Here is a 23,419-nt window from a genome sequence, read left to right as displayed (position 1 = left end):
TGATTTCTGATCTGATAATAAATACTATCACAAAACATATCACTATCTTGTATTGAAATGTTTTCCTCTCGTACAGTTTAAATACTTTTGTTGGATTAAAATTTCAGATCAGAAATCTATAAATCTATAAAAACGAATAAATTTCTAATGAAACATTTGCGTATTAGGAGCGAAAAAGTATCCATTGTTTCGCGCAAAGCACAGAAAATAAATTGCTAAAATATTTTGTTTAAAGAAAAACATCAGTCACAACATTCACATTCCGAATAAAGAATGCTATTCATTTATATCAATTGAATGTATATAGACAATCAAGCATGTAAGAGATGATGTCTTGTTACTTGATCACTGTTTGAGATAAGAGTTATCAAAGCGCTAAGGGGAGAAAACGCTAACAGCGAAACTGACTTAATCGTAGTATTTGCACACTTCCTTCCCCTGATAAGTGAGGAAAATTTCTCAGTATGTATTTAGTTTTGCATTTTACACAATTACACAGAACACTATGAATTCCCAATGAAGCCAAAGACTAACTTTAATTCCATCGGGATTGAACGTAATGAAAATGTGTTTCGCTTTATCGGTGCAGACGTTTTTGAACCGGCAGCAAGTTTTTATTACTGAGTCAAATAACGCTAAATTTCGCTCGCGTGATTGAGAATACAGTTACATATTGAATAAAAATCCAGTATCTACCTAGATTGGATTGATTTACAGTTACTATTGTTTATTTAATTTTCTGGTGTTAAATTCAGTTTATATAATTATGTTATGCCGTCATTAAAATATCTGACTTAATGATATAAATCTTGCAGTCTTACATGTTCATGTCAATGTTTAATATTCAGGTCATACATATTAGTTAAATTTTTGATATGCTGCAAACTGATAAACTACTTTTGTCATACTGGCTAGTGTCTTCGTGCGTCAGTGAAGTGTATTCATTAACGAAAAAGCTCACATGGGTAACAGCAGCTCAAGGTTTTCTTGTGAAATAGGGACTGGTTGTGGCTACGCGGCCAGTAAAAGGCAGAAAGTTCTATGCGTCAGATGACTGGCCTCCTTACCAAACACTAGACAGATGTCTTCTTTACTCAAAGGAAACAAGCTGTTTATAAAATGCAATTTGTTGTGAACATCGTTTATCAATGTTAATCCTGTCAATTTTATTTTAAAGTGACTAACTCATACATCTTGGTGTGACATTTTGAATAAAAAAATCAAACTTATATATTGATGTTCTAACAACGTATTTTTCATCGATTTCGTTGTTTTCCTAATAAATGTAAAATTAAAAATAAAAAACATTCATGTATGATTTCTGATAAGGGTTTCCCGGTTTTAAAAATAAACGGAATTCCGTTCAGCAAGTGACACATATAAGTTAGTGAACATGTTAGAACTTAGATAAACTAACTCGTTTTGTCCTCGTTTAATCTAATTGAAAATAAAGAAATTACATACATATTTTTTTAACCTTTACGGGTCTTGGAATCGAACTCCCAACGAAAAAGTATAATGCGGATACAGTAACCGCTCGGCCAACGAGAAATCACTGACTGCATCGTAAACGTATTGTACTGACTTAATTTTACGTTATTGTTTTGTTTGTTTACATTTCAAAACGCCATAATACTATGACATACCTATACGTGTGCACTCCATTGATTATAACGGAAGCAAAATATGCGCATGCGCAGTTTTGGTTTGCTGCCAACGTGATGATATTCTATAAAAATACTGTCTCGTCTCGTTCTATATTTATAAATATCTACAAAATTAAACCAAAATTAAAAAAAAAACGGTTTTTAAAAGTGCATGAGAAAAATTTCAAACACTCGAATGTTCCCGTAATTCTGGAAGGTTTTAACCAGAAACTAACCAACCATTAAGTTTCACGCAAATATATGAAATAGTGGCTGTACTTTTGCCTTTCGGTGATAAACTATTTTAAAAATCACAAAATTAAATATCACAATGTGTGGGTTATTCGTTTTAATGCAATGAAAAAGTAATATATGTTACCTGCAGCACAGCGTAACTTCGTAATACATCTAGTTGTCCTCAAACTGTTTTAATTGATTTTTTCATATTCATCGACAACTGTCGCATACTAATACACAAAATATAGGCAGCAGAATTTTTTGTCTTCCTATAATTAGCTTTATCAACATGTTTTACCTTATGGAATTCTGTGTGTTTTAATTTCTTCTTGTTTTACTTGTATAAAAATCGTCACAATTTCTCCAGTGCATTTCTAAAGTTGGTCTTACCATATTTTTTCTTTCAAATCACAAGCCACTGACCAATTGTGTCTCTGTTCAAATCAGTCTGCATTTATTATTCGTGCTGTTTCCCATGCCTAGAGGTAAAATGTGCATAGTAAGCAGGAGAAAAACGTACAATAAATAACGTTTTAGCGGAGTTTTTTCCATTCTTTTAAAATATTTTACCAAGGATATATTTTAGGCCCAAATTTCGATTTTTCATGAATTAATTATTTGCGTTAAATTGTGTATTTTTGATAGCTAATGCAAATAGTGCCTATTTGAATTGTGTACTTTTAGCTTGAGTGCATACATTTTGTCTTCTGTCTTTAATTGCTACCTGGTTTGTTGATTTTTGTTAATACATGAAGAATGAAAATTAATAATTATCTGCAGTTTGATACAAGTGCACAATTGATGTGATATGGCAATTTTAATGATTTCAATGGTAGGGAATGACCACACCAAAGGCGCTTTTATCCCAAGCACGGGCGTAGCATGAGTAGAATGGTTGATCTTCCGTAAGTCAGTTGGATTTTTTCCTGACAATGTCATGAAATGACAAACTATGTGAAGATCCAACCCACAGCGGTAAAGAGTCAGAGATTCGGAGTTTGCGATCATCCATCATTCAGGGGGCCTTTTGTTTCGTTGCAGAATTTATGTACTAAAAAATTTAATCTAATTATTATAATGATATTAATCAAGCGATTTCATATTGGCCTTGTTATTTGTCCAAAGTTGTCGTATTGGTCCAATTACGTTTCCCCGAGGACAAATAACTAGGCCAATATGAAATCGCTTGATAAATGATGATTTTATTTTTCAACTTTCAAAAACTGGCGATATCACGATAAAAACGTTTTTAATTACTTTAAGGCAGTTATGCACGTTGAAGAAAACATTTGTTTTAAGCCAGTTAAACAAAATGGGTTGTATGTAGGTATGTGTGAATAATTTTGAGAGATATCGCTATGCCTCAACATAATCAGCAGTAACGGGAACTTATCGTACTCATTTTCTTTAGTGAGTATCTTTTCATAACATTTGAGCTGTAATAGAAAAACTCCTTTAAATGTCATACTTTTGTAGGCTACAGGCCACGAGACACAAATTGTGCACTTATGTGATGATCATGATAATACAACAAATCACATAATATACATCCCAATATACGCCTCCGAAATTGTTTGCAGTTTACGACTGACGTTCGTGTTCACAACCAGTTATTCATCCACTTTTCAGCATGTGAATCGCAATTTTTATTGCACAAATAATTCAGACTACCTTAATGTCTGTTTAAGATAAGTTTCATCCTTTTATATGAGTTTCTCACATTTTCTCAGCGCTGTCCTTGAAAATTGTCGGAACTTCTGACAGGAACATGTTGAAGGTGAACATATGGTTATAATCTACAACGATTACTTCCGCTCAGTTTTACTTGGTTGTTACATGTGCATCTTAATATATACTATTTTGTAAAAAATGTGAAAACATTGTAATGTATAAGTTTTATGTAAAACAAGATGGCGTCATTAAAAAATCTAACGGAAGTGATTTCTCCGTATTGACCCGTATTTTTTTAACCAAGCAAAACAGTTGAAATCCGTATTGGCATCGTCTTCTCGTATTGATCCTGCTTTTGTCATATTGGCTCAGTTATGCTTTGTATTATTTCTACCTGTTTCATATGACGTGCGCATTTGACCTAATACAGTGTGTAAAATTGAGTGTCAAGTTGAATAATAATAGGCTATAAAAATATGGTAAAGATCCATCTCTTGCAATATTTAGAATGCTAAAACACTTCAGTTTAGAGAGCATTAAATACAGTATGAACTCCCAAGATATGTGTTACTGTTACTTTATCAAATTTGACATAACAAATATCATCAAGACGATATACAATACACACTTAATGATTGTTTCTTGTTTAATATTTTATTAAATACACATAAAATAAATATTTATATTCTTTGAGTCGTAACCAGACAAATACTAATAGCATAGCATTTCATTACAAAAATTCCCAATTGCCTATGACGGCATTCGAACCTTGGTCGTTCCGTTGCTAGACCAATACTCTAACCACTGAGCAAAATAGTCGACTTCATGACGCAAAGATTGGTTTTGATCGTTCAGGCGACCAAAACAGTACATACCTTTTAAAGTGATCTAAATCATTTTTAAATAAAGCGAAATTGTTCATTTTTGATTTGATAAAAACACGCAAACGATTTATTATTTGTGTTAGTCAAGTTGCTAACCGAACATGTTCGTTAACAAAATGGAAAACAATAAGAATACTTTCTGAAATGTCTCTGACAAATAATCATACCAGATAGCAGCTCTTTAGGCTATGTACAAGAAATTTTAGTAAACAAATAGAATATTCACCGTCTAGATTGTAAAAGAATTATATTTGAAAATATCAAAGTTTCTTTATAAAAGAAACAGGAACTAAGAGAAACATAGTCGTGCTTATTTGTAAAGTACAGTAAAATTTTATTAATGAAATAACCGAAGAAAATAAGTTTATTTTCACTGTTTCACTACTGTTGCAATTATTGTTGTCGAATCACTTGTAAAGTTTATTCACTTTATCTGTCGGTTAAAATCTTCTTTCTGAAAGTAGGAGTCGTCAGTGGGTGCTGCCTCGAATATCCCACAGGTACACAAATGGAGTCCATGTTAAGAAGTCTGATGTATAGTATGAGATAAAGCGTTGTCAGGTGCTAGATTATTTTATGCTCACTGGTAATATACTGAAAATTATCACAGATGAAGAACAAAGCTATTCACGATTCACTTTATCCGCTGGATAAGGTTTTATTTAAATCACAAATGTTTGCATATTGTATAGTACTTTATAGGCGCAGGTAATAAATGAGCCGCGCCATTGGAAAACCAACATAGTGGCTTTGCGACCAGCATGGATCCAGACCAGCCTGCGCATCCGCGCAGTCTGGTCAGGATCCTTGCTGTTCGCTAACTGTTTCTCTAATTGCAATAGGCATTGATAGCGAACAGCATGGATCCTGACCAGACTGCGCGGATGTGCAGGCTGGTCTGGATCCATGCTGGTCGCAAAGCCACTATGTTGGTTTTCTCATGACGCGGCTCAAATAATGATAGTCCAAATGCGTTTCCTTAGATGAAACTAAATAAAGCTGATGCGTACCAATTAACATGAACTTTGATGATCCCTACGGCGGAACATTCCTAAGAAGATCACAGCGCTCAGTAAGCTTCAATTATTTAATATATAGATCACGTCGTTATATGAAAAAACGGGCATATGACCGGAAAGCTGCACATTGAATGTGTACAATGTGATGCGATATTACAGTGTTTGTTAGTCAGTTAAGGACTTTATCGTTATAGAGATATATTACTTTCAAAACATGCAGCAATGAAAGAAAATATTAACTGCAGATAGAAGGCAAACATCTTGTGATGTAGTTACAATCTGTATATCATATACATTGGGCTAGTTAAAGTACACGTGAAAGCCTTCCGCATTCACCCATTTTAAAGAGTCCAGCTTACATAATATCAAGATGGTATCTACATAACCACAATTATTCCTTAACTGAAATTGAAAACAGTCATTTACTTGATATGCAGAAAAAAATCAAACATAAATATGACCAAATAGGTCACCCCTTAAAGTACTAAGTTACGATCCGGTAAGAATCATAATGTAATTGCAATGCTCTGTCGTTCTGTCATAAAAGTCATAAAATAAAGAGGTAATGTTTTTTTCCTCTTCTTTTCAAAGAAGAGTGTGTTTGAGCTAAAGGCTATCCTGCTTTTTAATGATGATTTAGCAAATAAATAACTTTATGCTAATACGCCTGAATCTGCCTATGGATTAAAGAGCTCGGTAAAATCGGGTCTACCAAATTACATAACGTTTTAATAACTTTGGCAATAAAGCAATTCAACACGATAATATTACATTTATGTGTGTGCACATGGTACCACTGGATGTTCTTTATTAAGTTGGAAATATACATAATGGTCTTTACTGATTTTCAATATATAATGTAGTGAGTGAGATTTACCTGCAATTATTTTCCACACAATAATATATATTAATATTTTAACATTTTACCACAATAGTAATTTTATTGATGACATCATAAAATTCTCCCATCCATTATTGTGTTCTAAATATAATATCAATATAAATTTACCGAAAACGACATTAGCAATTTATCAGCGAATCATCTGAATGTATGATCCAGTGAAAGGTATTAATCTAGGCTTAACATTTGTTACATACATGTTAAATATCATGGAAAAGTGGGATCACAATAGAATATCACAAATATGAAAAAAGCATTGCATTGATTAAATTCCTCTTCTAAAGCTTATGTCATTTCATGTCTAAACAAACAACTTTATAAAATGTTTTATTTTTTGTCCTGGTCATCTCTACATCCTATTGTCTTCTGGTAAATTTATTAGAAAAAATAATTAACTGCATTCCATTCTAACAGCATTTGCAAAGATTCCTGCACAGGTTGTAGTTACAATCTACTTTGCTTGATTGTATTTTATGCTCAACAGTATAATCTGAAATCTTTAACAATGTTAAATTGAATCTTATGGCCGGGGTATTGCCCTTCTTCTTAAGCGTAAAATCATTATGACCGCATCACTAATGGCATCTAAAGATTTTTTTTTTAAAAGTGCTAAGTCCATTGTTGGAATTGTTTTTTAAACTAAACAGATTTAAGTCAAAACACATGACAATTGCGATACGTATAATTTATTCCAACTGTTTTGTTAAATTAAATAGTGCTTTTATTGACCTATTTACGGAATTCAAAGGGACCTTCTTGCCCGAGTGGTTAAGGTTGAATTTAAATCCTTCACCGATGTGGGTTCTTTATGTCAGGAAGCTACTCAGCTGGCTTACGGAATGTTCTACCTAGGTGCTTGCCTGTGATGAAATAATGCACGGAGGAACACCTGTGGTTTTCCTCAACCATCAAGCTGGAATGTCGCCATATGGTCTACAGTTGAGGTGGTGCAAAATTGATTTCAAAACCGTTCTTACATACACATTTGTCTGCAAATATAATCATAAAGCAGCAACGAAACTAACCTTATTGGGTTAGTAGACTTGTTGTAGAATATACATGCTCGTTTGTACTGCTAGGCGCTACCGCGTCTGATATATTGTAGTGGTGATTGGGTAAATCAAAATTCTCTCTCTCTCTCTCTCTCTCTCTCCCTCTCTCTCTCTCTCTCTGATATATATATATATATATATATATATATATATATATATATATATATACGTTCGCATATCTTTATTTATTCATTGTTCATATATCATAATAGGGTTATGTACTATAGTATGGATCAATATATTGAAAAGGGGAAGGTTTGAGGCTAGCAAATACATAGAGAAACATCATTTAATTTACGATTTAAGTCCAAAACTTTTGCTATGATTTAAGAGTTCATGTAATAAGCTATAATGTGAAATCATCAATATCGTCTCAAGTCATTTAGACAGCGACGAGATTATCTGATATTAGTACAAGTGTCCATCAACTGGTTATGAAGCTGTTTCTGTTTAACAAAGTACACAAGTTTTCGTCATTTTCAGATTTAAGGGGTAGTGGATGAAACGATCGTGGTTGTTGAATCTAAAAAGGAAAAATAGGTCACGATCAAATAGACGACAGCAGAGACGAACAAAACTGGATTTATATCCAAAATTAGCTTATGCTTTATTTTGATCGTCTTTTGCAAAGAAGGCTTTCATAAAGAATTTATTAAAATAAATATCTAAAGGAAATAGAAAAAAAATAATCGTAGCATCGTTATTCATATATATATGATGAAATATATAAATATGTCAAATTCTATTAAAAGTCAGTCTCTTATAAATAATTCAATGAACACGCTCCGTGGCTAAGTGGTTAAAATCGCTCACTTGCCCCTAACCGGAGTAGGTTCGAACATTCGGGGTATTGACTTCTTCATGTGAAGAAGCCATCCAGCTCCGGTAAAAGTGTACATAAAACAAAGCATTATCAATAAGATGCATGTGCTAAAACAAGTAACAAAAACACAATGACATCCGCTCCTGATGAAATACTGCACGGAGGAGCACCTGGGGTCTTCCTCTATTATCGAAGCTGTGTCGATGCGACGTTTAACCACTCAAAAAATAGGAACACGCTTTCCCGCTTAGAGCAACTTTAAAATTTGCTTTTAATAACTGATACGGCGTTAATTATTTTTCCTTCAAAACAACTAATTAAAGCAATGTATTATAAACATTAGTAATTCTTCATAATTTAGGAGATCCGTGATCAAAGAATCATCGAAATGTTTATAACCAGCTACAGGTCTGACCTATGAGCACAGCCTGCCACATATTTAAGACTTACCATTGACCGTGTTGCATAGGTTACAAAAGCTGGCGCAATGATCGTGTGTCCATTTACTGAATGACGCTGGTTTACAAATGTCTGGTCCGTATTCATTGCAGTTGTCTACTGTATCGGCACATGGTTTAGGAGATATGGATGATCCTTGAGTAATAACAAAAACATGAAACTAATTGTATCTGTACATTTTAAACATTTAAAAACCCGCGTTAGTGGATATGACGAAGTGGGTTGCCCCTGAGTAAGAAAAAATAAACTTCTTTTAACTAATGGCCCTTTAGAAAGAACAAAAAACATAAGACAATTCTAATCTTTGAAAGTAAATTAGGCTTATAGTGTGTGGGTAGTTTTTCTCTTTAGTATATTCAATACAGCAAAATATATCAAAGCGCCATAACTGCGAAAAAAATAGAAGAAATAATTCTTCCCTTATGGTCATCTGCATATCAAGCTTGTTCAGGCCAATAGTGTGGGAGGAGTTCGACAAACATTATTTCGGTACGTACGTACGGACGTAGGGTCGGACGGACGCGGACGGACGAACGGACGTACGGGCATCACCAAGCAACGCTATATTCCCATCCCAATCCCTCATAAATGTGTAGGTTTATAAAAATAAGACAGATAGAAATAAACTAGAAATAAACAAAATTGCTTACGCAATCTGAATTTGCATCGCCTTTGCATCTAAAATCATTAAGTGCAAATTAACGTGAAGCTCAATTCTAACCTTGGCAAAATCCACAATACTTCTGACAATGATCCCTTGCCCATGATTGATAATCCGTACATACGTCTTGACCAAAATCTCCACAGGTGCTTATTTTGTTTGTACATGTGTTTGTAGAAGCAAACGAGGGTGCCGTCGCTAGCATTCCGTTAAAATTTACTAAATGTATCACAGATCGTTACAATTATTTCTACACTTAACAAAATACATAATCATATAATTATTCATCTTTTAATCAAAAGTATTCGTTTTAAGGAGGTAAGCTAACCTGACGATTTACGACGACGTTTACGACAATCTAAATGTGTTCGTATATCCATTCTTCTTGAAACAAATCATGGACCTGCGTCTTACCTAATGCTTAATGGTTTAATAATGCAGAAATAATGAATAAATTGCCACAGAAACGCTTCAAAACATTGTTGCCTTAATATAATGTCGTTGACGTCATGACGTTACGCGTCAGTTTCCGCGGGAAATTAATAGCTTTTATTTTGAAAGTACGTAACTTTGTGAATTTTCTTGATCTGAACTATTTTTAAACAGCAATTATTTTCTGAAATATTTTTATGAGTCTTTCGCTCTGCATAATGATCAGTATCTTGCTTCTCTTATTTAGTTGTATTGAAATGTTATACGGAATGTAAGAAAATTAATGGTAGTTACTGATGCTATTGGGAATATTTGGGTGAAAGGTAATTTATTACAGCCATTTGCAAATAAAGTTTGGCAGTTTGATTTGTAATAACTTTTTTTCTTCAGTTTTCGTAGAAAATTGCGGTTGATGCTACCATGGGAACGAAGCCCTTTACCTATATAGCTAAATGTAAAATTCAAAAGCGTTGACACTGGTCTATTTAAGGAACACAACTTCGGCTTTTTATTTGCATTTCAGCAATATCCATGAGAATAATAGCAGCATGCAGAACGATTTTCCATAAAAATGTCAGACAAGGGGTACTACTGTAAGTTTTAAGGCTGTGGAATTTGTTTAAAAATGCAAATAACACGAAAACTTTACATACGTTAAAAATAAGATGCTTTAAAGCTACATTAACAAGAAAGATAATTTCATTTTTTTTTTTTTTTAAAGAATTTACGATAAAAAGCATGATATAAGCTATTTTATTATGGTTACTATAAACTCTAAGAAAAGTAGGGTACCATGTAAAGTGATTGGTATTTTTCTAAATATATTGCCCAAATATTCTATGATGGTCATTAACAGAATAGCACTGAAGCCGTCGAAAAAAAACGTGTTTAAACATAGTCGTTTAATAGAAAATACGTTACCGTGAAAACACGAGCCCCGCGACATATACATGTTAAGCTTTTATTAGAACGCTTATGCGCATACTAGTAAAATTACCAATTATGCAAACTTCTACGGATAACAATGAAATCGAAATACACAGAGTGTTGACTGTCCGTATTTTCCTTCTTCTTTCAATATGAAATACCTTTGGAGGGGCATATACTTTAAACCTGGATAAAAATTGAAGTTGAAGACACAGACAAACGGAATTGCGATTGTAGCAGTTAAAACAATACAAAAATAAACTGCGGTAAAACCAATTTGGATTACCCTGGTAACAAGGTAACCTACCTCCTTAAGCGATGTTTCTTATTGATAAAGCTCAAAGGCCTTAATATTTGCAGTTGTCTTGGACATTTATGAGTTCACTAGAACAGTGCTGGTTCAATCACACAGTGTCAAATGTTTTTAGTATTTTTTAGCGACACCTAAAAGTAGCGCTCAGCATGATATTTCGTATGTCAAAGTATCAATAACCATAAACTTTTCAATATATTATATGAGTTATCAACTGTCGTATAAACCTTGCAAACTTGTTCGATTAATTGCAAAATAATAGGAAAATACCTGGGTATGTTTTCTTTGGCTTGGATTTCATTCATTTACATGTATGAAACGGCACGAGTTAAGCCTAACTAGTGTTCCTGAATTCTATACCAGTACAACCCAATTCTCCGCAAGTAATGAAAACTTCCCCACATGAATCAGAGTTGATGGACAAATGCTTTCAGGCAAAATGTCTTCTATCAAATCGTCAGGGTGAACATGCGCGTCGCCAAGGGGTTGAATCCGCAACCCCCTGATCTGTAGATCTGCTTTCTTTCTATTGATCAAAGGGTGGGTTCGGGTATCATTTATTGGACTTATACGCCTAGTAAATATGCAAAATAGAATCGGTTTATGAAACGGGATCGATCACAACAAAAATGGAAGAAGAGATAAAAGCAACTGATCTGAATAAAGATTCCTTGCCAATACCCTTATAATGCTGGACTTTGTTTTGGATAAGCTAAAATCCTCCATCCTGTCTCAATTAAGTCAATATTTACCGTATAGCGTCAGAGGTTGAAGCTTATAAGTGTAACGCCAATAACGTTGCAAAATGTGTGCGTTTACATATTTTTATTCGCCGTTGAATCAAGGTAAAAATTAATGTACCAAATGTTTAAATGTCACTTTAGATGTTTTTTTTGCATATTGGCAGAAAATAAATGTGAAAGAATGTTATATTTGATAAGTACAGTCAGTTTTAGATTTAACTTTTGCAAGTCTTGATGTGATTTTGCAGTTACTGTATAGTAAACAAATGGCTCTTAGAAGATGCAGTACATGAATCATTCTTTTCATTTGATATTAGTTGAAGAATAATTCTTAAAATGAGGTAAAGATTTGTACTTTGAACTCGGTCTAGCAAGGTGTAACAGCTCTGTGAACATTGTCAATTTTATTTAGAATAAATAACATATATAAAACAATATACCTTAAATTCATGCGTCTATTTTTCTGTATAACATCCAACTTTTATTCACAATATTGTTCATTTACAGTTACATAAAGATTGCATTAATCGAACTATTATCACTTTTTCCTGCGTTGAACATTTACATAAATATTACAGTGTATGGCATTATGTTGAAAAATAAACACTATTATGTAATTGCAATAAGATTAATTCACGTCTGATACACTTTATCGGAAGAGAAACTAAGCAGTGTAATAATCAATACACGTTTTCATCATTCGTGACATTCTCCCTAGAAATCGTATTTCCATTAAACTTCTTTTTCAGTTTTAAAAACATACTGATAAAAACCGAGAAAACACTTTTTTTTTAAATGTACAAATAGTCTTGCTTTGTTTTTTGAAGATTAAATAATTGTGAAATAAATTTAATAATCACTTATAGTTTTCTTCATTCCTATTTTTCTCTCTCGTTTAATTTTCTATCGTTTAAATTAATATTTTCTTTACAGTTCTTTTGTTGATGAAAACTTCCTGTTTTGGTGTCAATTATGCCAATGCATGTTTCAAGTTCATACATGTTTTAAAAATGATTTAGCACAGTTTTAACCCTATAATCGCTTATCAAGTCGTACCCCTGTATATTTTCTGTTACATCTCTCACAGTAGTTTTCTACGTTTTGCGCGAGGTACATGTAAGCCGAATGTAAGTAAAAAATATATCAATTACATGGCAAATGAAATTATCTTTAATTTGGTATAAAACAGTGTATATCTTATGTTTATTCAACAATATTAGCAATCGTTTATTCCCTGCATTACTTAATTAGTCGCAATTTCTGACGCGAGGTCTACATTTTTCAATCAAATGGAATGCTTCAACAAAGTAGGCCGTAGGCCTGAGTGATATATTGTTTCGCATAAGAACGAAAAACCGGGTTATTCTACGATAAATCACACTTGGGAACTTATTATTTCGATTCTAACACGACATACTAGTATCTATCAACAGTGTTAGAAAAAATGGTAACTACTTTTTACGACCGTGCTAGGCACCTGGATCGGATGACGTTATTGCACGCGAGTGGTTTATTGCAGAATAACCCGAGATAGATTTTGCTCTACATGTATATAGGTTATTTGCTGGTCGTGTTAGAATGTGTAATATTTATAAAAGATTTTTTTCATTATTGCACCACTTTAAAAATTGTGCTAGTATAAAATATTAATAATCGGTATATACACGGGTACATACATCTTAGACAAAATCATAGTAACAATTTTAGAAACATACTAATATGTAAAAATGATATAAGATTCTTTCGCTAGTATTTGTCTCTTTTTTGACGATGTTCATTCCAATGTCATATTTAAGCATAAACATATCAGAGTATTTATTGTAATGCAAACTTTTTTAACACTTGAATGGCAAAATGTTAATTTACTGATATTATATGTTGCTTTTATTTCTCTTTTCTCATCACAGGAAAACGGCATTTCTGCACTATTATAACAAGATCGTATTCAATTAATATAAATAATATTTTAATAACTTGGTAACGTATAATACTGTTTAAACCAATTCCACGAATAAATGGCTGTTGTTCACGTATGATTATATTTGTTAAGACTGCCTTAAGTGTTATTAGAATGAAGTTGTATCTAAACAATCATTTCGTGTCACTTTCTTATTTCTGTTTTTATTTAACTCGATGAATATTGTGCAACGTGTGTCTTTCAGATTTATTTTGATATTCTTGTCTAGATGCTCTTAATATGGCATATAGGTCATATAGATATGTTAAGAATACAAGTTAAATATATTTACTTGACGTGGATGTTACAGGGGTTGCTGCTGCCTTTGTTGTCATTGGTGTGGTTGTTGTGTCTGCACCTGTAAGTACATACGGTTTAAACTAAACAAAGCAATTATTTCATTTTGTTACATATTCAGTTTTAAATTTTGTTACAATGCAATTGAACATCAAACGTTAATATTTTTCTATATCATCTCTGATGTGTGATGTTTCTTGTAACGTCAGTTTCATGCGTGTGGCCGCATGTTAAGTGTTCATGACGATACTTTCGAGTTTCGACCTTACTCAGTATACTCAGTAATGCTGGTACGTTTTGGAAATTAAAAACCTGTACTGATTGATGGCTCCCATGTTCAACCTGTTATCACTTGAATAGCTAAGATTGGTAGAGGGTGGGAGATGATGGGGGGTCACAAAAAAGGATAACAAAATAAAATTCCACTTCGGTTGCTAACTTATACATATTTTTGCTCCTCGATGATTTGGCAGCAAAATATTACAAAATGGAAAAAATAACAAGTGTAAAATCGTATCAAACCATAATGACCTTCGACGAAAAGGAAAGAAAGAGACAAGTACTCAGCTATTTTCTTTTACTGTTCAAAATACATTATACTATTCAGTCACATGGTCCAACGAGCGTGCTTCGTTTTTTTCGAAAGCATACAGGTGCGACCTACTTACTATTTAGTATCAAGCTCAGCTAACTGACCTTTTCAACTATGGAGTTCCAGTAAATTACAGGAATATTAAAATGAAATTTATCTGTTATTTGTTATTTACGAAGAAACTAGTAGAATTAAGTCAAAACAAAATAAATAGAAATCATGTCTGATTACATTTTCACTATTGGTTGCAAACTTGCGAATGATTTGCAGCTGGAGTTCGTTTGGCGCAATATATTTTGATTTTACACTGAAACAAAAACTTGCCTTATACATATGTGAATAGGTAAGAGCAAAAGGCCACTTTTACAAATACATTTTATGAACTTTTTGGAGGCCTTAATTCTTAACCAGGTTTTCGTTTCTCGTAAACTGTACAATTTTTTTTTGTACATAATCAATATATAATCACAGGGTTTGCCACTTTTGTCATGTACAACCTTTTAATTATATTTATATGCTAGAATGTCTAAGCTGAATGTCTTAAGCATTAAAGTTTACATTAGCAATTAGATTGAATTAATCCGACACATTCAAGCCGATTGCTATTCGTTTAGACGCTAATCTTCATTCAATTTGTCTTTTTCCAAAAATGCATAAGGAAGATGATTGTTGCGTGGAAAATTAAAATATTATATACCATTCTCAAATGCGCTCATTTGATTGGTCGAGAAGAGTGAACTTGCGGGTCCGCAAAAGCGATATTGACCCGCAAAAGTGATTCTTGTGATATCACTTTTTCTTAGTATATGAGTGCATTTGAGAATTGCATATAATATAACAATTATAGACATATGTTTTGGTCAATATATGTTTTTACGGACCTGTAAAACACACATTGACCTCAACATAAGTCAAATCTCTGAATAACAAATAATAGCCTTTACTGACTTATTTTATATCATCTAAGTTTATTTCAGAAGAAATAATTATGTGCTGATAACATGTAACATTTCATTCAAAGACAATTGAGAGAGAAAGAGAGAGGGAGAGTGAGAGAGAGAGATAAAGACTGTTCCTGGCATTTACCAAATCGTTATGATTCAAAACTAGGCAGACCTAGATGTACCGATACGTATATATTCAATACGCGTCGGAAGTATCTAAAGTACAATACTTAAATAAAAGTAGCAATCGCCAAAAGTCTATTTCTTGTAGCGATATACTCGAAAATTAATAGGACGGTTAAAGCAGACGTTTATTATTTTATATGCATTTCACGGACATACACGTATTGAAATCTCAGCCGTTGTAAAGACACTTCTAAAAACATGTAATCGAGAGTTGCTATTCTTTTCTTTACTAGTAAGCACATTTTGTCAATGCCTTCACATTAAAAAGAACAATTTTGCAACTAAAATCAACGTTTAATTTTTGCACAAATAGCGGTGTCTTTTCTTATTAGGTAAACCTCAATCAAGTTGTTCTTGATAACTTGACTGATCACATACAATATACATGCTGAGTATTTTTATCTGCTCATTTTGCAATCGGAAAAAGTATGCATGTTTCTCAGAAGAAATAGCTAGTGTTAACTAAATTTATGATTTTATTTCTCATGGTAAGTATACATGTGACAAATTTCTGTGTATTTTGAAAATACCTCAACAGTTTAAGCACATACTGACAAAAATATCCAGCAAATTGAAACTGTAATATTCAGCCAAGCAATGTAAACAGGTTATCTGATTCATCATGGGTTTCTAGGTTATCACATAATGTTTGTCATTGTTTTCTTTGGTGTAAGTCGGATAAATCAACTCATTGGTTCGTCTCAGCAAAATTAAAATCTTGCTAAATGCGATGTCTATTTCGCTAAGACGAACGTGTTCGTGTTCTACACTGTATAATACTTTATTAACTATCTAGTAAGCTGATTTGCGGCCATTTGTCATGTAAATATATTCGCAAAGAAAATGATTTGACACAGAAACTACCAAAACTCAATAACATATGCGCGTCATATATCCCCAACATCCGTGGATCTGCAGGGAAAATTTTGGTGCAGTAATTTCTTTACTTGACATTTGTAGACTCGACGAACCGTCCCTATCATGTCATATACAAATTTGGAAAATGCTTTAATAGTTTAAAGGTATGACACTTACAGTGTCATTCTGTTAAAAGTAACTCAACACTCCCAACTGCTGTTTCAAAGGTCAACATCCGTGGATCTGCAGGGAAAATTTTAGTGCAGTAATTTCTTTACTTGACATTTGTAGACTCGACGAACCGTCCCTATCATGTCATATACAAATTTGGAAAATGTTTTAATAGTTTAAAGGTATGACACTTATAGTGTCATTCTGTTAAAAGTAACTCAACACTCCCAACTGCTGTTTCAAAGGTAATGACCTTTGACCTGATATTCAATCAAAAACCGGCACGCGCTTGAACACGGGCACCATATTAAAGTTAATGTTCCAAACTTTCATTTAGTTAGCAGCATTTTGCTGCTCGGAATATATCGCACTAAATCGTAATGGAGTGATATTTTGTCATTCCGGTCTCTTTAGTGCGCACTTGTTCTTTTGCCAATACTGCGCTCCTAAATCCACACAATATTTCATCTACAGAACGTGTGAATATTTCTTGATACAAATGTAATATCGTTCAAATATTAGATTTTACTATATACATGTACCTATATAAATTCTGTCAAACATTCGGATTGTATTTCTAAAGTATTTTAAAATATGACCAGGCAGAAAATAATTCCGTATTGTACCTTTTGTATTGTGAGTTGCCGGTCTTCTTTCATTGAATATGCATATGCTGGTACAGTTATTTAAATAGCGCACACAATCACATCACTCATTTTAACATCAACAAACATTTCCAATTTCGTTCGATCACAAATTAAAAATAAAAAGGTCGAGGTAATAATAATGAAAGGGTCATAACAACAGTAGCTAGATCTTGGATTTTGTATTCGGCTCTCGTGGATTTGGCAAAGACGGATCACACACGGTGCTTGCACGCCTCAAGAAATCCGATCTGGCAAAATCAACTCAAGCCGAATACAGCATCCCAGATCGAGCTTCTGTTATAATAACCGTATTATATTGGATCGTAAATTCTAAAATATACAAAGGATCAGCAAAATTATAACTTGCCACAAAGTCCACAAAAGTTGGAACAGTAGTCCTTTGTCCATTTCTTGAATGCTGTTGAAATGCAGATATCAGGGCCATATTCTCTGCAATTGCCTATTTGATCGGCACATGTTTTTGCCGCTGTAGTGGCCCCTTAAAGACAAAAACTTATCGCATACATTTACACAGTCTGAATTTTGTCTTACCATCGGATTATTTTGTATCATTGCATATCGTTTAGCGCCAAAAGAGCAAAGTAAACACGAAAATTACATATTAAAGTTGCAGTTAAAGTATATCAATGTATTCGGACACATGTCTAATATTTCTCTGATGCGATGCGTAACTACAGTCTAAAACTAAAAAAAGTTATCTTATTATGTTTTAAGTTCGTGGTGAACCAAAATTGTTTTTCAAGATGGCCGCCACGGGAAGTCTATTTTTGGCTTGAATAGACATATACCGAGTTCATTTTTTGTCAATTTTGAGGAAAAGATATCGTTTAAGATGTTTTGAATGTGCGAAACCTATTTTTGATACACAAAAGGCTGGTTTCAAAATCCAATATGGCGTCTTTTTTCAAGATGGCCGCCGTTTCATGTAAAAGTACTAATTTGCCATTAACACTGACGTTCCTAGTTAAATTAATTTTACTGTCATAGTCAAATGACACATTTAGAGTGTTGAATGACAGTGTTTGTCTTGCCTGCGACTTTAGGAACTGACGGCGGATTAAGGCGTAGCTTTTCCAGCGGGACGGCGATGATGACGGCGGCGGTTGCGTCAACGTTAAGTTTTTATGTTGCCTTTTTCTCAGAAACTACTATGTTTATTGGGTTGAAACTTCTAACAAAATTATTTCCCTTATTAAATTTCAACGTAAAGTCTTCGTATTAAGTCATTTTCTCAGAAACTACTAGGTTTATTTGGCTGAAACTTCACACATGCCTCCAAGGTCATTAGGCAATATACCAAGCTAAGTTCCATAACACTGACATGAATGTTAACAAAATTTTCCACTTTTTAATTTAGAAATTTCAACGTTAGGTTTTTGTGTCTCTAAATGGAATATTATTTAATTATGTTCCTTCATGGCCGTCACTGCTTGATTGGAACTTGTGGTCCAACGTTATATAACGCGGACATTTTTAAAATTAAAGTGTACATGTATATAGCAATTCACGTAGACATATCAATTTTGACAAACAAAAGACCTGCTTTGTGTTATAGGTAAAACAATGCAGATCTACTGTAATTGTTTCCTCTGGAAGACATGTCACAAGACTTTATATTTTGGCCAATTAGTTGTCACATTTGCAGCTGCATAGGTCTATACACGGGAGTCCAAAACGATAGCATTTACACATACCACAACATTCTGTTTTACATGCACAGTTGGTCAGTTCTTTACAGATATCTGCAACTGGTAGAATCGTTGTCCAGTGTATCTGCTAGAAAAAAGGTCACCTTGTTTCTCCCATCCCCATTCAGCAGGATTCTCGACTTCCATTTGGCAAAACAGTGCCTGCCCCCATATGCATCCAGCTTGGTATGCAACACGCTTTGTGTATTCGGCATGGGCTGCTTAAATTGGGGGAAGAGCATCATATGACCTCTGTTTTCGGGCAAACATGTCCAGTCTGACGCCATAAATATCTGCTATAGAACTTGACCTGTCATACATTAAAACAAACTTTTCAAGAACCACATTGTCCTCATTAGAGATCACTTGCAGATATACACCTAGGTTCTTAAAGACATCTGTCACTTCCGGACAAAGATTTGCCAAACAGCCTTGTTACTGTTTCCCCAGAAACCTGACACAACATCATCACCTGTAAACGCATGGAGAGCAATACCTTTTGCTTTCTCATGGCCGATTGATTAAATGACATCATATATGGGAATCCATCTCAAATTTGTTCCCTGTCCGAAGGCTACCAACAGCTGCTCACGGCCAAGATCTTTCAGCTCAAAAAATACATATTTGGTCATGAATAGAGATGGAAACTTACTCTGTGTCTGTAGCTTTAATGACAAGCTGTTTAGGACCATGCACAACAGCATGTCTTTGTGCATGAACATCCGTGTATCGGCTTCCTCATGATAACATGGTGTCAGACCTTCAAGACTGCTTTCCAGATTGCACACAGCCTTTTTCCCTCTGGTCACAATTATTGTAAGTTGTGTATGCATTTCAAAATGTCTGTCGGCTAAAAAACAATGAAAAAATCAGTCTTGTTATCATTATCCCTCAAGAAACTGCACCCATTAAGTGAGATTTTTCTGTTGCTAGTAACCCTTCGTCTAGCAACATGACCACATTTCGTTCACACTTCGGATAACATTGCCGAACTACTGTAATTGTGACCAAAGAGGAAAAGACCAAAACTGTCCTTCAACACTCTAAATGTGTTATTTGACCATAACAAAGGCATATGTAAAGTCTTAATCTAATAAACAAAGTATTTTCTGAGAAAAAGGTTTGACATATAAACTTAACGTTGGCGCAACCGCCGCCGTCGTCATCGCCGTTGCCGCCGGAGAAGCTATGCTTTAGTCCGCCGTCAGTTCCTAAAGTCGCAGGCGAGACCAAAACTGTCCTTCAACACTCTAAATGTGTCATTTGACTGTGACATTAAAAGTAATTTAACTAGAAACGTCAGTGTTAATGGCAAATTAGTACTTTTTACATGAAACGGCGGCCATCTTGAAAAAAGACGCCATATTGGATTTTGAAACCAGTCGTTTGTGTATCAAGACTAGGTTTCGCACATTCAAAACATCTTAAGAGATATTTTTCCTCAAAATTGACAAGAATGAACTCAGTATAGGTCTGTTCAAGTCAAAAAGCAACTTCCTGCGGCGGCCATCTTGAAAAATGGCCGCCATTTTGGATTTTTAAGTGGCTAACCTGCTTTTTGAAAAATGTAGACTCAGACGAGTACACATGCCAAATTTCATGCTTGCATCACCAAATGCAGTATTGTTTCAGTAATCTGCCAAACTATAACAATGTTTTATTGGATAATTGTATATCAATAAAATATGTTGCAGATTGCATCGTGACTGCCATATTAGCAAAATAATTGAAAAATGTTTACCATGGCAAAACCCACAATACTTTTTACAATGTCTAATTGCCCACGGACGGTAACTTGAACACATATCCTTGCGATATTCATCACAATTTTTCACTATATCATAACAAGGCGGTGTCACCGAAGCGAACAAAGTTGATATTGACTCTTTAGGTGGTAAAGTAGACAGTTCAACTAAAATCATAAAAGCTGATGTTAAGTATCGAATCATTAACTATAAAAACGTGTTTCTAAAAAAATATATATATGTTGAAAATATTTAATTTGAACATACTCCAGTAATAGTCCATAATAATATAATAATATTTGATCAAACCTCCTGATCAGGGGCAAGTTCCTAAAAAGTAATGACGTATAAAGTCCTTAACATAATTAAATTCTGCAATTCAAAGTATTTTCATGCATTGAATGCAGTCGTATATGGGTATGAATATTAACATGTAAATAAATTGACTTTTGGTTTTTGTCAGATTGTCTAACGGGAATATATACGTTTATTAGTTTTATAACGCTGCATCCTCAAACTCCACAAGATATAAACACTTACTCATGACTAATTAATTTACGTTTGCTTCTTCAGTGGAAAACGTTTCTGGCCATTAAACGATGTGGTAGAGAATAAACATATATATAAACGAGACCGGTAGGCAAATATTAAGTAACTCGTGTAATGTTATTTTTTTTCTTTACAATTTACTTGACCAGACAAAGACATATATATATAGTTATATTATAACTTTTCATCCACATCTTTAGTCATTTTCTTTTTTTTTTCTTCATATTTTACCTTACTTCTTTGTTTCACTTTAAATTTATTTATTTTGGTAAATAAACAACAACCTTCTATAAAATTACCCATTCATACGTTAATATTGACTTACACCCACAAATTACACTGGTAAATACATTTTCTAAAGACTTAATGTGGAGATCGTCAAAATCGTCGACATGGTATATAAGGCTTTGGTTCGTGTACGGATTATTACTAGCTATGTCTACCAGCTCGTTGAAGTCTACAAACTGGCCAACTGCGGTTGCGATAATCTGTATGGTATTGTTCTGCTTTGCTAGACGAGCCTGTAATAAACAGAAGGAAGCTTGATAATTCCTGCATATTTTGTCACTTTTATCATTTTACATGAGGCTTTTCTTCACGTGGTAAATTCTGCATACCGGTGTGTCAAAGTTATAAATCAAACAACTGAATGCTAGGTACAATGTACATTGTACGACATAACCAAGTAATTGTATATTACTCATATTCATGTTGAGGTACATCTGGTTGGTGCAAAACGTAAATATTAACTGATTCGTAATTGTACTGTAGCGTATGTGGTGCATTTCAAGTTGTTTTTGAATTAATGTTAGAAGCACTTATTACAGTGAAATAAATATATAGTTATTCACATACCTCTTTATTGCATCTGTATCTGCGTATTTGTCATAAAGGAAACATCTTCAAATTGTTTCTGCTTAACTATTGATTAGATAATATTAGTTACACGGCCTGTTGGTGACAGGATACGGGATATACGCTGTCGAGGAAATCCATATGGATTTTCGAGACAGCGTATATCCCGTATCCTGCCATCAACAAGCTGTGTAACGATTATAACTTGCCGACTACCTTTTACTTAATTGCTATATTCGACACATTTTGTAAACTAACAAAGCAATTTACAGTGCAGACTAGAATCATCCTGAATTCATTTGTTTGGTTATCATGTTTTGTTTATTGTTGACTAATACCAGCCATAGTATGCACAATGACCTGTATTTTGATTAAATTACAAAACACAAGAGCTCATTTACACAGGTTATGAACTGGTTTAGATCAGATATCTGTTCCATCCTTTCGAAAATCATCGGATTTCACGATGTCAGAAATATCTTGAAACTGCTGCTTTCATCCCGTTTTCTGTTTATGTGCACGTAGATTAAATGATCCTACAACACTCTGCTGAGTAACAAAGATGTCAATTCCTTTGTTTTACGATGATTCAACTTAAAACAAAATTTCAACATCCGTGTACTATACAGAGTTATTCCGCTTTTACGGCTAACTTTCGTCAAACTTAACGAGCCTAAACTAAGAATAATGAAAACGACAAGAAAACACTAATTTACTCTCGGAAACGATATCCATGTGGAGCTAATTAGTAATCCGACTTGATTCAAGTATGCCAGCAATGCGGCAGCCATTTTGTTTCAAATCAAAATTCATATCTGAAATGAACTTGCAGGATACGGAACATATCCTGTCTCCGCGTGACATCTATTGACCAATAGAAATGTTAGAAACTTGTAGGAGGTAAGATCATGTTTAATTTGTCTCCAAATGCGCATGTCTTTAGTGACATTCCTTAGTTTATGCACCTATTTGTCAACAGAATATTTGTTGATATTTATATGCCTATTCTGACCTACCTGTACTATCGCTGAATTTTTGTCAGATGAATAACCATCCGTGATTAAAAACGCAATGTTTGGAACATCTGGGCGATCATAGGTGAATCCTTGTTTGCGAACTAACTCCAAGGCATCGCCTACAT

General features: G+C 33.8%; 1 protein-coding gene across 1 annotated transcript in view; it reads right to left on the bottom strand.

Annotated features, from left to right (window-relative positions):
- Positions 1 to 7,681: 7,681 nt before the first annotated feature.
- Positions 7,682 to 23,419, bottom strand: part of LOC123531689 (transmembrane matrix receptor MUP-4-like) — a 39,352-nt gene continuing 23,614 nt past the window's right edge. Inside the window, exons 8-15 of the mRNA XM_045312875.2 lie at positions 23,295 to 23,413; positions 21,749 to 21,944; positions 20,871 to 21,041; positions 17,788 to 17,919; positions 14,018 to 14,083; positions 9,414 to 9,572; positions 8,684 to 8,827; positions 7,682 to 7,933 (exon numbers count right to left, since the gene is read on the bottom strand). Coding sequence (XP_045168810.2) covers positions 7,896 to 7,933; positions 8,684 to 8,827; positions 9,414 to 9,572; positions 14,018 to 14,083; positions 17,788 to 17,919; positions 20,871 to 21,041; positions 21,749 to 21,944; positions 23,295 to 23,413 — 1,025 coding nt within the window. The 3' untranslated portion in view covers positions 7,682 to 7,895. The remainder of the gene's footprint in view (positions 7,934 to 8,683; positions 8,828 to 9,413; positions 9,573 to 14,017; positions 14,084 to 17,787; positions 17,920 to 20,870; positions 21,042 to 21,748; positions 21,945 to 23,294; positions 23,414 to 23,419) is intronic.

This window comes from Mercenaria mercenaria, unplaced genomic scaffold, assembly GCF_021730395.1.
Source record: "Mercenaria mercenaria strain notata unplaced genomic scaffold, MADL_Memer_1 contig_601, whole genome shotgun sequence".
Lineage (NCBI taxonomy): Eukaryota > Metazoa > Mollusca > Bivalvia > Venerida > Veneridae > Mercenaria > Mercenaria mercenaria.
Note: the sequence above shows the minus strand (reverse complement) of the source record. Positions and strands in the feature narration are given on the sequence as shown.